The 15,250-nt window shown below is 37.5% G+C and overlaps 1 protein-coding gene across 2 annotated transcripts; it reads right to left on the reverse strand.

Annotated features, from left to right (window-relative positions):
* Nucleotides 1-2,536: 2,536 nt before the first annotated feature.
* Nucleotides 2,537-14,253, reverse strand: MBD9 (methyl-CPG-binding domain 9). 2 transcript variants are annotated; one of them, XM_086632208.1, is made up of 10 exons: nucleotides 13,283-14,253; nucleotides 11,040-11,427; nucleotides 9,731-10,858; nucleotides 8,913-9,605; nucleotides 8,460-8,765; nucleotides 6,930-7,265; nucleotides 6,305-6,403; nucleotides 5,778-6,212; nucleotides 3,440-5,509; nucleotides 2,537-3,305 (listed from the first exon to the last, which is right to left on the reverse strand). In XM_086632208.1, the coding sequence occupies exons 1-10, from the start codon at nucleotides 13,792-13,794 to the stop codon at nucleotides 3,069-3,071; spliced, it is 6,204 nt and encodes a 2,067-aa protein (XP_086488334.1). In that variant the 5' UTR covers nucleotides 13,795-14,253; the 3' UTR covers nucleotides 2,537-3,068. The 2 variants fall into 2 exon arrangements, with proteins under 2 accessions (XP_086488334.1, XP_086488333.1); XM_086632207.1 differs by having other exon boundaries at nucleotides 11,040-11,472; nucleotides 13,283-14,206.
* Nucleotides 14,254-15,250: the final 997 nt, after the last annotated feature.

Here is a 15,250-nt window from a genome sequence, read left to right on the forward strand (position 1 = left end):
AAATTGAAAACCTAAGTTGTCTTCTTCATCATCTTCTTCTTCATCTTCTTCTTCTTCCTTCTTCTTAGTCTTATTCTTATTCTTGTACCTACTAAAAGTAAACTATAGTTTCTACCACTTCCTTTTGTTTTTTTATCAAACCCTAGATGAATGAAGAAGTAAAACTCATCAATTTTCACTTCCCTTATTTTTTTAGTAAACTATAGTTTCTACCTATTCTCTTTGTTTTTTAGTGAACTATAGTTTCTACTACTTCCCTTTGTTTTTTATCAATCCCTAAATGGGTTTTAATCAAACCCTATATTGATGAGGTAAAACTCTAACTTTTTTAATTTTATTTTGTATTTTCGTTTGGGTAGTTTGAAAGAATACAAAACGATTTCAAGGCAAAAGATCGAAGTGAAGAAGAATTTCCAGAATTTCGTGGGAAATCTACGAAAATATGTTAGAATTTCGTGGCAAGTTTTCTTCTGTCTTGCCAAATTTTCGTAGGAAATCTACGAAATTGGCAAGTCGGATTTTTTTTTTTTGTACAAAAACTCAGAAATTAAGATCTCTCGTGTTTTGTCGATCTTCCACGAAGCACGAGCAACTCTACTTGTTTGTAAAAAAAACTAGGGTTTTGAAATTTTTGATTTTTAGATTTTAAAAGTTTAACGGGTTTTAGGGTTTTTAGATCTGATCTTTCTGGTTAGGAATATCCTTCAACAATTCTCTTCCCTTTGTTTGATGTCATAATCTTCTCCAAAAAAATTCTCTCTCTAGAATTTTGAGTTGATGATGAAGATGAAGTAGTAGAAGAAGACCAAACTTACTTAGGATTTATGAGAAAAGAGGGAGTTGTTAAAATAATACATCTAATTCTAAGAGGACTTGAGTGAAAATAATAGAGAGTTGTCCCCTTAGAAACTGTTGTCCATATAAAAAAATTAATTATTTTGGTTGTCCACATAAGATAGTTGTTCATATAAGAAAAATGGTTGTCCACGTATTGGCCACCATTTATAATGGGAGATTTTACAGGCAATCTCTAGTTTGGTTAAAAGCAATGTGTCATTTGGAGACAATCTCTAAATTAGAGTTTGACTTAACGGCGTCAAATCACAGGCCAGCCACCTCCCTCCGACCACCTGCATTCAAGAAATTTTTATCAACTTGCAGGTAAGGGAAGATAAGAACTTAGATATGTGAGGTTTACAGTACAACGCTGGTAAAAGTGATCTGAAAGTCATGAGTAGATTTAAGAGTTCTCTTAAAAATCAAACCAAAAGTGGGTTATCTACGTCTTCCTCATCCTCCTCCCCAGAGAGGTGGTGGATAAGTGAGCTATCTTCAACTATCAGTCCATTGATTCAACTAATGAGCTAAATACTAGAGTCTTAGCTTCTTCACAAAAGGATCCACTTTCTAAATCTGGATAGAGAAACTCTAAATTAATTATCTATATATAACTGGAGAGTGTTAGGATTTTAGAACACCAAAATTTAACAAACTCTTTGAATTCCAGACCAACAATTTTTACACGGATTATATGAGACTTGGTCCACTTGTTTTGACCAAGTCGTGGAGACAAATTACATGGCCTTTAACAACTTTACACATTGCCTATAAAATCTCCCATTTTAAGAAAAAATAACATTTAGTAGAAAATGTTCTTTTCTAAAATCTAACTCCATTTACTAGAAATGATGAATTTGATAATTAGAGTATAGGTTCTCTTCAGAAATAGTTGGAAAGATTGAAGTTCTTCAGATTTCCTTTGGGTGGAAATAGAAAATGACTTCAACGTTTCTCCCAGGGTGGAAATCAAAATAACCAAAGACAGAGGATGGTAGTAACGGCCAAAGAACCGAAATAATGTTATCACATAGAACCGAAATAATTAGTATTTTATGATTTTTTATAATAAATTGCAATGAAGTTCTATCTCGTCGTCCAAATTATGGACTTAAAGGCTCGCTCATATAATTCCACCGTTAGGAAGCCTAGATGGATACTACAACAATTTTTCCTAATAACTAATTTAAGAGAAAAGAAACAAAAAAAAAAATAATAACTAATAAAAATATATCTCTCAATAAAATATAACAATAAATTTCGTAACATTTAATTGATACAAGTGTCCGTGTCCTAGGGCACGGGATATATCTAATGAAATCTAATTCAACTAGAGGTTTTTAGCCTTTCAACAAAAAAAAAAACTAAAGGTTTTTAAAAGAGACACACCTAACATTAGTAGTAGATTCTGTTTGAGGTGGAAATGGAGGATGGGCTAGAAAGCATGAATCAATATACTCTTACCTTCACTAGACACCCATTTTCCAATTTTGAAACTCTGACAAACAAAGGTGAGAGAAAACATAAACACAAAATAGACGTGCTATTTGGCCCGAAAATGGGGTCAACTATAGCCCCAAAGTGGATGCCGACAGCTCCCGTTGGTCCGGGCGTCTTTCTTTCCTCATGCCCCGGCCCGAGGGAGCCCCATTTTCGGGCACAATAGCATTTCTGAAAGCAAAATAACTTCGCAAATTAGTGAGAGAGCAAGCTAAACATTTATAACAAATAATATATAGTTTGAGTACACATGCTCAGCTTCATCTTCTTTTTATATAAATTTCTTTCTTGTATGGGGTAAATAGCTCATCTGCTGCAAGAAGATGATATCTCTCTCTCTCTCTCTCTCTCTCTTTCTCTCTCCAATTTAAGTGAAAGATTTCTCAAAGTTCTGCTGAGCAAGATCAAAACTGAACCCTATTATCCTTTTTTTTCATTAATTGTTGTCTCTCCCCATGTAAACTAACTAACCGGCCGGGTCCTGCTTCTAAGTCCAATATCTGCGTCAGCGGGTCAGCCTTCACTTTTATATACACACAAGCAGGCAGCAGAGCATTAGTTGATATCGCCTTTTTCATACCTTCATACCCTTGAAGGTCAACAGACAAGGCGATAGACCACTTCGCATTGTGAGCTATACTGAAGCTTGACATTGTCACCACAATTAGATTCTACTTTTGGGTGCATTCTCACAAAATTTAGAGATGCATATCTTTTGATATCATCAACCCTCAGGTGAAATCTTTCCTTTTCTTGCCCTGCCTTAGATTCTCTGTTGAATGACTTGTACCTGAAACTGGTGGAGTCTTCTGGTATAAGATGGTAGTATCGAGTGTGTATATTCGAAGAGCTAAAGATGAAATTGTCGAGGTTTTTGCTGCAGCTGAGAGTGACGACCAGTACCACCATTCATTCCGCAAGTGATCCGTCTTTATCATGTCCTCAAATACTATCGTTGCTTGAATCATCTGAAGAGAACAAAAGAAACTTCATATGCAGCTTCACAAATGGTAACAAACATTTATCTGAAAATAGCTTAATGATAGTGCCTCTTGAAACTGGAATTTTTCAAAAATAGGTTAAAAAGACGAATCGAGCTTACCTCAAATATTGATTCTGCAGATTTAACAAATGCGCGCCAAGCAGACCTTTTTGAAGGATGAGATCTAGATGGTCTAAGTGCTTCTTCCGGAAGAGCAGCATCCATATCGAGCAAGTTAATCTTGAGTCTCTTTAGAATTTCAGAAACATTGCCCACCAGAGGCCTGAGTGAAGGTTCAGGGACTACACAAATTCGACTAGCCTCCAGTTCTAATGTTTTCTTGTTCATGGAAACTGGATCTTCGTTGCCAGAACATTGTGAAATCTGTACTTTGCCTTGTTTTTCCTTATCGGCAGCACCGTTAGAATATGTTCCAGATGAATCTTTTGGGTTATCAAGACCCACATTGACTTCCATCCTCTTTTGCTGTAGGGACTCAGCCTCCTCAGATGTTAGACTAATACCTATTTCAGATTCATTAATTTGAGCAGGGTCTAAAATTAGTGTTGAATCATGGATATAAGGAGACGAGAACGGGATAAGAGTCGGAATTCCATTTGAACCAATAAGTCCTATTTCCTGAACCAATTCTTTGTTCGAACTTTTTATGATGAACTTTTTGCTAATCTCCTCAAAGTTATATGGGCAAGCCATTTCCTTCTTCTGAAATTTAATCACTCTGGAGCTCATGTCTGCTTTTCCACCCTTCGACCCATTAGCCATGTTCATTTCATCAGTAGACTCCTCCTTTGAGGCTTCAGATCTTACCTTCCCCTTACCTTTTGAAAGATCCTCTGTTTCCTTGCTTTCATCATGAGATGGTATCAATGAGTTACATTTTCCTTCATTATGCCCCTCAAGCTCGGAAATGGTGCAAAACGTTTGGTGGCAAGATATACAATGGTGTCTGGAAGGCCAAACGGGTTCGAGGCATTCACACCTGTACATTTTCTCCTCCTGCACGACTTTGGACTTCTTCCCTCGCTTCTTTGAAATGACATCAGTGCCTTCTGACCCAAGGCAAAGACCATACTTCTTTTCCAGTAGAGTATAAGCTTTTGTAACAAGAGACCCAGGAGATTCACCTTTTTCCGCATTGAATAGCCTAGATGTAGCGACATGGCAATCATCGGTATCATGGTTTCCAGATAGTTGAGAGATTTGATACCTAAGTCTCTGAATCTGCCAAATGGACTCCCGTAACTCCCTTTCTTCTGGCTCATTCAGCCATCCGACAAGCTCTTGAATTTCAACATCAGAATTGTATGAAACCCATGAAGAAAATCCTAGAGAGATATCACGAGAGCCATACCCGTAACCACTGGAATACACACTCTGTGACCTTGCAGGTCTCAAATATGTCGAAGCTGAACCATCTGGTCCATCCACTTCTTTGGCTCCACTACCCTTTACTAGCTCTGGAATACTCCCATCAACTACCAACCAAGGACATTTTCCGGGCCTGCTTAAAGCCCAGTAAAGTCTGCCAGCAGCGTCTCTCCCCAAGAAATCTCTCCGATTGGACAATGTCAGAAGCTGTGATTCTAGACCAGTAATTGTTTCTTGCATCCGGGAAATCTCATTTTTGCATGAATCCATCTCAAGGCTGTAGGCTTCTTGTCCATTGGGAACTTCCAAAGTGGGCTGCACAAAGTCATTTGTTTCCATGTCATCTGTAGTTGAGAGAGCATCTCTTTCTTGCTCTTCGGTATCTAAAAGCTTCACATGTTGGCTTCTATTACCATTACAACGCTCCTCTGAAATGTTGCTTTTCATAATATTTAGACAGTTGAATTCATTTCCATCTGGAACGTCACCGAAGTGAACAAGGTTATCAGAGGGGGATGTGTAGTGGTTGTATTTATTATTCATAATCTGTCTTTGCCCGGTCCGCCTTCCATGGTTAACAATCGTAGTGGATATCCCTTCTCTTCCAGCTTCTCCAACGCCATTAAATATGCTTTCCTTAGCCAGGTGTTCTTCTTTGAACTTTAGGTTTCTCAATTCAACTGAAAGAGAACGTAACTTCTGCTGCAAATCAACCGACGTTTCGGCACATTGATCAAGATGTTCACGAATAACAGATGAGTTCAACACCTCGTCAGTAAGGAACTTCAGCAAGAAGAGTCTCTGCATGAAAGTTGAAACAGAATCAATAATAGCAAAACTTTCAAGAGACAGATCCTTATCGTGTATCTTCGTGTGTGTTTGTGAGTAGGTGGGGGGGGACGGGGGCCGCGCTTTTAACCAAGAATTTTTCATGTCTTAAGAATTATGAAACCATCCTACCAATACAAGCAGAAAACTTAATACTGATTGAAGTGGCTTACAGGCAAAAGTTATAAATTACTCGGAACTTCATTATATAACCTCTTGAATAATACATTACTGAACATACCTCCTCCAGACTGCAGTCCCAATAATCTTTTTCTTCCATGGTAGTTGCTAATTGGGTAAGTGCCTCCGAGAAAACACGAGTTCGTTCTCCCTGGAATCTCTTTCGACGTTTGTGGCTGATAACATGTCTACGTTTTGATGCATCTTGGGTCTTACCTTGCCCAGAGGTAACACACGAAGGACAATACCAGTTTCCTTCAGGAATTCTAGCAAGTGGAGGATTTAAACAGTAAGTATGATATTCAGAATCACAAGTATCACATAAAAGCACACTTTCGTCATCTTTGTCAATGCCACACAGTTTGCAGACACCATCATCCCAAGGAGCTTTAGGAATATCTTTCCCTGAAACAAACTCGTCTAATGCCTTTTTCACTGCGCTACTTAATTTTTGGGGATCAGTATGCTCCTTAACTTTCTGTATTAGAGCGAACACCTAACAATATGAAAATGATCGAAGTTAACCTACAACCCGAGTGTAGAAGGACGTTCGAGATCAAAGAGTAATTAAGCAACGGAAGAACTAACCTCCTCTTGATACAGCGATTCAAAATTCTCAGATAATTTATCAGCTGCATTTATCAGGTCAGGACGATCGCCATAAGCAATGTGTATGTTATGCCAAACCTGATAAAAGTATGCGTAAGTAAGATTGAGCAATTATAAGCATGGATTGATTTAAAAAGACAAGCACACAAATAGATAGGAACGTTATTATAGTTGGATTAGGGAATAGAAACCCCAGTGACATAGAAATGGAATGATATCCTACTAAAAGCTGAGCAGATAAAGGATCCTTGGTTCATGATATCTGTACTCGTCTACTATCTATGATACTTTACAACTTCGCTATAAAATACAGGACTTCGTGCCAGTACCTTTTATTTTGTTCCGGGCATAAAATTTTCTTACATGAATACCATGATCACCACTTCTATCTGCCAGGTTTTGTTTATAGGTCAAATTGCAAAACAAGGAAAAGCACAATGGTATGTCATTTGATTTAAGGTCGCATTTCAAGATCCGTGCTAGTTGGATAGAAAAATAATTTGAATAATAACGTGTCAATTAAAAACTGAACGGCATATAAGAAAGTTTCCTCTTTTTCTCATGCACGGAGATGATACCGTACGTAGATACGAAAGATGCATACCTCGCGAACATCTTCAAGGAAGGCTTCATGAGATCCACCATATGCTCCAACAGATAATCTCAAATCAATGGTCCTAAAATCCAATGGACGAGATACCATTGCAGGAGACCCAAGATTACCTTCATCCTCATTATGATTAGCGTTTAAAGATGTAGTCCCCAACAAATTGCAGAAAACTTTTGCTTCATCTGCAATTATAGCACGACGCAACACATAACGGCATTGCTTCATAATCACATCGGATATAGTTTTTACACTGTTTCCCTTTTTTGCCTTGTTAGGTTTCTGTTCTGAGGCTTCAGTGCGCACACGTGACAGCAAAGCAATAACAGCTTTCTGCATCCAGCAAACGTAATCAACTTCAGTTGCAGAAAGATTGCAAATAGAAATTAATCAATCATAAGAAATAAAATTTATGGCCCAAAAAATAGAAGAGCGGTCTAACTCAACCAGTTTAATACAATAAAATAGAATCAATAGCATTGCTTCAAGAATATTCTATAATATAACATGCAGAATAGATAAGATAAAATCAAATAAGGCAATTCAATTGCAGATAAAGAGAAAATTCAAAAATAAATTAAATTGGTGAGCGAGAACAGAAATGAATACTATTGGTCAACAAGAAGAGAAGTAATAACAAATCGCAATAACACCGTAAACCTGCATAACAATTTTGAATGCATGAGGTGTTGGACAGGAAGAGTAGAAAAGGCAAAAACGTGATTAGTCGTACAAAAATAGGTTTAGCTATTAGGTCATTTATTTCGCTTCCAATCTTTTACTTTTGGCTCAACCTATGCGCAAAAGACGCTAACCTAGAGCTGTATTATAAGCTAACATGACTAAACGCATGTGCAAGTTCACATAAAATGTGTACACTTTTAGTGAAGTGAGAGCGACTCTCCAACAAAGTATCCGGCGTCCAAGTCGTGGGAAAAAATCTGTATAGTTTTCATTCAACATAGAAAACCATCGCGGAAAAGGAAAATATTATTAGAAACAAAGAGTTGTCAACTCAAAAAAGGAAAGAGGTGTTTCCATAATATATGTCAATGGATCAGTTAAGAGAAGGTTATCGTACAATTCCCGCTATAGAATCCAAATTCACAAAGTATATTATCGGAACACGCATTCATGATATTTTTACCCACATCTCTGACCTTTTGCATTCTCTCCTTGTATGATGCAAATCTAAGGGGCTTCCTTAAAACTTTATAACTCGAAGTTTGCCAATTTAATATAGGTAGAATATATGCCTCAACGTTGATATTTTCTAATATGCATAGTTGAATAGAGGTAGCATGGTGCCCTAAACTTTTAAAAGATTCTTGTAATCTACACCCCCCGCAAGCCTTTTATAAACAAATACTTCTTTGTTTTCACTTTTTGTGTATGTGTGAGAGCACAAATTACAGTTAACTCAAGAGAAACATGGTAAACAGAATCTACAGTTACCGGAATGGATATGCACCATTGGCAGTTTAGAAGAAAACTCCCAAATGTTAACTTAAATGAAAAGAACAGCACCTTCGTAGGCCCAGATGCATTCCCCTTGTATACTTCCTTACTGATGGAATGTAACAAGATTTTCTTTGCCCATTCTGGTGGACCTTTATCCAAAGCATCATAGACACATTTTCTAATCCTGGTCCCTACATTTGTAGGTAGTTTTTTTACAGGTCCCAGAACTTGGGCCCACTCTGGAAGAATGTCACCATCCGTTGTGATTGTTTCCGAAGCACCAACTGCATCAGAGCCTTCATATTCCATCGACCAAACTTCATTTTCTCTATTCAAAGAACCAAATATTTGCTTTGTAGCCTCTGCAAGCAGCTGAGAATCAGACAAATTAGTGCACCTCTAGATGTTACATTTCAAGATATTACTAGATATAACAATTGATTCTCTGAAATGAGACTAGATTTCTAGAAATGGATAACTAATGAGTGGAGCAGGATAAAAGTTGTGATCTAATCTTACCAAGGCATCTGCTTCCATTCCACCCACTCCAGTTAGTGAGCCACAAAGCATCCCACCATCACCTTGTAAGCAGCGAAACACTTTTATACCCTCACGACATGTACCCTCTGAAGAATCAAGGCAACCATCCATACACAAGCAAGCTAAAATATATCTACGGGCTAACTCAGGCCATGTTAATTCATTAACCGGGAGCATGCCAATCTCCAATTTTTTAATGGGGATGGAGTTATCTGCTTCTTTCTTTCTTCCGCGCCTCGATTTTGACTCTCCTCCGTCAAAATTAGGATCTAAAAGAGCTGCAACTTTACCCCTTAGCTCACCTACTAGTACTTTAAGTAGAGAGCTATGTGCCTTGGTCAAAGCCACCCCTGTGCACCGATAGTAAGTACGGGAAGCTAGTTTAGCTTGAGCAGCTTCTTTAGCAGCAAATGTTTCTACTTCAATGAATTTGGGTATACTTTCCTCTAACACTGTCAAATCTGGTTCACCACTTGCAGACAAGTTATTGTCCGTTGCACCCTGGCCTCTTTGCAAAGCTAGGTCTCTGTCTTCCTGAATATTCTTTTCAAAATTTGTCGGCGATTTTGTACCATAAAACCAGGGATTCATAAGTTCCCCTTCAATCTCCTTAAATAATAAAGGCTCCTTCAAACCCAATATGTCATTGAAACGGCAAAATAGCTCCCACACCTAAATATGTAAAACAAAAAGGAAAGAAGAAAAAGTATAGACAATTGAACTTAGCGAAAAGGATTTCCCATATCAACGCTATAGATGAAGGCAACTAGATATCTTTTATAATTGCATGTGCATACCTGAAGAATGTCACCGATCAGCTCTGCTGGAAGATTTAAGCTCAAAGGCTTGCCTGGAGGACAACGACCTTTAATTTGAGAATTCTGAAGTGTATCCTGCTTCTTTCTCCTTTTATATCTATTAAACAACCCACCTAAAGCTTCCATTTGTCCTTCCTTACCTTTCTCTCCACTCTTTCTTTTAGCATGAAGCCGCCCATTTCCAATGGTTTCAGAAGTTGAGTAATCACTTCTCTTGGTCAAGAATTCATATTCTGAACAAGAAAGGCATCCAGGAAGCTGTTCGATGATTTCCTGCACAAATTCGATATCTAGTCCAAACCTATCCTGATTCAACCATCCCTCTAGCTCTTTACATGACATCTCAAGTTCATTATAACTACGAATCACACTAGGGATGTGCCTGGGGCCAGACGAAGTGCAAAATTTGCCCAATGAACTGACACTATTTTTGTTCTTGACATCAGCAGCATCCGAGTCTAACTTGTGGGTGCAACAGAACTTGAGACTACCGAATTGCTTGTAGGCTTCGCGGCAAGCATCAATAAGCATCTCTGAAACTTTCCGCCAGACCAAAGATGATGACCTCCCTTCAGCAAAAAACTCGCCAATAACATCCTTCAACTCTAAATTACTAGATAAGATTTCATCAGATCTTTTATTGATACGATTGCCTTGAGATGTTAAAAGATCACTAGTTTGAAGCTCAGATACTCCACTAGGTCGGCTACCCCCAAGACATGATAAAAGATCTTGTTCTGGCGGCGAGGGATCCGAAAGTAGCACCTGGATATTACTGTCCTCCGAATAATCCATGTCAGCAACAAAGGTAGCTTTACTTTCTACTTTGTCCTCAACATCAGACAGTCTAATGGATTGTCGTAATAGAACAGTTGCCGCATTAGGGATGACCGATGTGAAGCAAGGACATCTTTTGACCTTGAAGATTGGTCCAGAACTCCCTCCATCCAGTACATCACACAGAAAAAGAGATCCAGTAACCTTATCATGCCATGTAGATTTGTAACCAACAGGCCATATCTGACTGTTATTGTGGTAAGATGGTCGAGAATCAATCTTCCCCAAACAGAGAAGAAAAAGATCTTCATACTGAACAGGTAGTCCATCCTGCAATGATAACAAAAAACAAGCATGGAAGCTGAAGTAACTATATACATGCATAATGAACTCAACAACCACAATAACATCAGAAATACTAGTAAATTGACTAAAACGTATAATTACTCAACCGCCACTATAACGATAGACATTGGCATATATCAGGGGATAGAAAGAGAATGTATCTCACATTATGTTGCTGCGACTCGTAACCACCATTTCCTTCTTCAGCTGCTTCAATAACTCTGTCATTGTTCTGGAAAGTGCTGGCATAACGCTCCATAAGTTCAACATCTGAGGAGATATCTCCTCTAAGACCATTTCTTAAAGCTTCTCGGTTCTCAGTGAAATTATTGACCCCTGCACGTCTTGCAAGCTCCTTTTTTCTGAGAGACATTTGAGTACTCCTATATTTTCTTGCTCCAGAGGAACTCAAGTCTGCCTCCTCAGAACTCCTATTCATTAGAGCACGATCCACTGTCCTTTCAGGGCCTAATATGACAGGATGCGACACCGGTTCTCTTTGTACATCAAATCCAGTCCCCGGATACCACAGTGCCGGATACGTCATTGAAGCGCTAAACGGAAAGCCACTAAAATAAGTTTCACTGCAAGAGTGCATTCTACAAGTCCAAGAAGGAAAATGTAACTACTAAGCTACTTGAGCAACATACCAACAATATAATTGCAACAGTGTGTTAAAGAATGCAACAAAATAATTTGAAGGGGGTGTCTCTACAGGGGCTGACCACAGTTAATGTGAAAGTGAAACAAATCTAGCAACCTATTTCCAGCTTTATCATCAGTGTTATGTACCCCAGTGCCACTTCATTGCCATTAGAGGTTCATCAACTCTTACATTCATATATATACATATATATATATATATATATACATATATATATATATATAACTCGTTCACCATCCGGAAAGGGGAAAAGACCCGCGAGGCATTATTTCATAGAGACCTGGAATTCAATCAATTCATCTTCATTTTTCAATTGTGTATCTTCTTTAATTGGTGAAGTATAAACTTAAACTACAGACCAGTTTCATGGTTTTATACCAACCATAAATATTTCCCTTGTTGGGTATCCTCATTGTATATAGTCTAAGTTATCGCTGCGCACATTTCAATTCTACTCTCCAGTGAGCAAGTAAAACCTCATTATACAACTTTAAAAGTTGACGAAGTAAACATAATTTGAGGTACGTCTCCTAATAGTGTTCTAGAATTATTTTAGTAGACAATATATGGGCTTAGGTTTATGTTTAGGCCCTTTAGGGGATTAAAATCAATTATTCGAGGTGAGACAGGGAATGAGACAGAATCTCTTCAGGGTGAGGAATGCAGGATGTATTTTTACATCAATAACTAAGTTAAAATAAATCAAAATTAAAATGACCTCCAAGGAAGTTACAAATATAAGGTGTTTTGGGTAATGGTTGTAGCACCTGAACCCTAAATAAGCAATTTTCATATGAGGTTTCACATTTTTATATCCCATCCAACTTCTCTGACAACTCTAGAGTGAGGGAAATGAGTAGAAACTAGAAAACAAAGCAGAAAGCACAGAGACATTGAACTATATGAGTTTGAGCAAGTAGTCTAGAAACTTGGTTTCCCTAAGATGACGCAATGAGATGCCATTAGGAAAGTGATTCCTCAAAGTTTGATTTCAGGAACACCAAAGTGGGGTGCCTTGTGCCGGAAAACCGTTTTCTTAAACAGTATTCGCAGTCCTTATTGAAACCCACGAAGCCGTCTACTTGTTCACACTTTAGTATTTCACACACTATATGGTATGAATTTGCTTCAAATTAAGCGCTCAGTAGAGTGTGATCTTGTCTGCTAGTGAATATGAGTTCAGTCCTACCTAGACCCCCAGGCAGACATTAACCAATAAGTTGCCACCCCTTCTCCAAGAGATTGAGCTTTTAGGGCCAAGTAGTTTTTGCCATGATTAAATCCAAAGGGAAGGTTGGTTGGTTGTTTATCGGCATGATCCACAAGATTCAATTATGATTTATGAACACTTCTCTCTAATCGTTTGAGATTTTGGAGCAAGTGATTTGTTAACATAGCTAGAATACATTTTGCATGTAACATGCAAGTGAGATTTTTCATCAATTTTCACACCCTAATGAAACCTAATACACAAAAGAAGAAGAAGAACTAGAAAATTAGGTGAATTCATGCTTCTAAACTACATTTCCATCTTCACTGTTGATAAAGATTGTATTTAAAACATTTTAATTCAAAGGGAATCACGAATAAGCTTCAAAGCGTAATTCCACTACTAAAAAACCTATCTTTCATACGAAAACTTCGAAAAAAAACTAAAAAGGTTCGAACTTTGACTTGATAAACTGATCATTTGGGCAATTTTTGATTGTATAAACAGAAAGGAAGTTCAAAACACGAAAGCGTACCTAGAATGTTGCTGTATCTCTTCATTTTCATCACCATCAATATCACTTGGAGGTGAAGCATTGATATCCAAAAACCTAACTCCGGTTCGTTTAGGACCAGCCGAAACAAACCCTAATGCCCTTTTCTTATTCCTAACTCCATTTCCTAAACACCCAACACAAGTCCAATCTTCCAAAACAACAGCCTGACGAGACCTCAAACCAGCACAACTCAAATGAAACCATCTCTCACACCCATCACAAACCACAACCCCTCCTCTAGCTTCAACTCTACCACAAACACAAGGAACTCCATGAACATCATGGGGCAAGTCAACTTGAGCTCTAAAAGGACGACGAGTATCACCATAAATGTTCCTTACAAGTTGAAAAGAATCAAAAACAAGAGAAGGGGAAACAAGGGTTTCACTACCAGATGTTGGGGAAGAAGGGATCTCATTAAGATCAATCCCAAACAAAACTTTGGGTTCTTTCTTAGCTTCGCTTAAACTTTGGGTACTTGAAGAATCCATTAGAGAAATGAAATCAACTTCGATTTCTCTTCTTCTTTTGTTTTTCTATCTGTTCTTCTACCTCCTCGCATTTTATTTCTCTCTGATTATTTCTTCGTCGTCGGCGCTTACAAAGATTTGTTGCCAAATGTTAAAAACTAGCTTCGTAGATTAATGGGTTTTGATTAAAAAGACAAAATTTGGTTCAACCAACTCTGTAAATCAGTGACAGATTGCTAAGAGAAAGAAAGTAAAGATTGAAACTTTAGACAAGGAATAGAAAGAAGAGAGAGAAACAAGAGAAACGCCCAAAAATCAAAACCGAAACAACAAAGCTTTCTAGAGAGAGAAAGAGATATAGAGAGAGAGAGAAAGCGAAGCTGAGTTCGAATGAATCGGACTGAACAAAAACCCAACTCTTCTATTGTAGATTAGATAACCAGACTTCAACAAAAAAAAAAGATTAGATAACCAGACCCTACTTTTGAGAAATTTATGTTGCTTTTTTACCTAAACTACCCTTGGTCTTAATCAACTTTCGATTAGGTTTAATTGTAATAAATTTGGTGAGTTAGGGGTATTTGTATAATCTAGTTAAAGAAGGGTCGTGTTTTTGGTGGGGAAGCTAGGGAGCACGCTTCCTTTTCTTTTCTTGGATTATTATGATTTTTAGTATGAACCGGAACGAGTCGAATCGGTGACTCAGTTGAATCGGAGTGTTGGAAGACCTAGAAACTCTCTATCTACCTATCTCTCAAGATTCGAATTAAAGATTCCTTTTGGGTGAAACCTTATTAGACTCAAAGTTTTATAAACTTCTTCATCTCAAGAACAAGGTGAAGATTGTTGTCTAACCTAATACCTAAAGTGAATAACACATTATAAGAACCATAAGCAATTAAAAAAAAATGCATGTAGATATTAATAGTTCAAGAATATGATATTTCTTTTCGAAGTTTGATTAGTTTCGTATTTGATTAGTAAATCAATTATGTGTACGGTGTGTTAAATGATATTAATCTTGTCATTGATTGGATACAATAAGAACAATAGCGAAAATGAAAATAATCGTGTACGATAACAGGTGCGATGAGTACTTTCACCGACCGAAATGTAGATTCACAGAGTTGTACTGATTTTTCTAGATCTAGTAGTGAGTAACTTAATGGATCATCTACGGATTACGTAATGATTAAAAGAAAACTAAGATTGTAAATCGTCAATTATATATGCGAAAAATCTCAAAAGATTGAAAAGAAAAACAGAAGAACTTGAAATATTTAAGTTCGAAGAAGAAAAATACCAACCTTAAAGATCTTTCGTCTATGTAAGAATCGGATGTCCATTGTGACTGATCCCGTGAGCAGATAGAACATATACTGGTAAAAAAGATCAATGGCTCTATATATCCAGTGTTTTGAAGAAGACCTAATTCATATAAAGAATGACCTCATGAGAAAGGAATCGATGAAGAACG

Source organism: Eschscholzia californica, unplaced genomic scaffold, assembly GCF_041429995.1.
Source record: "Eschscholzia californica isolate CP2 unplaced genomic scaffold, dmEscCali1.0.p SCAF_4, whole genome shotgun sequence".
In the NCBI taxonomy this organism is placed as follows: domain Eukaryota; kingdom Viridiplantae; phylum Streptophyta; class Magnoliopsida; order Ranunculales; family Papaveraceae; genus Eschscholzia; species Eschscholzia californica.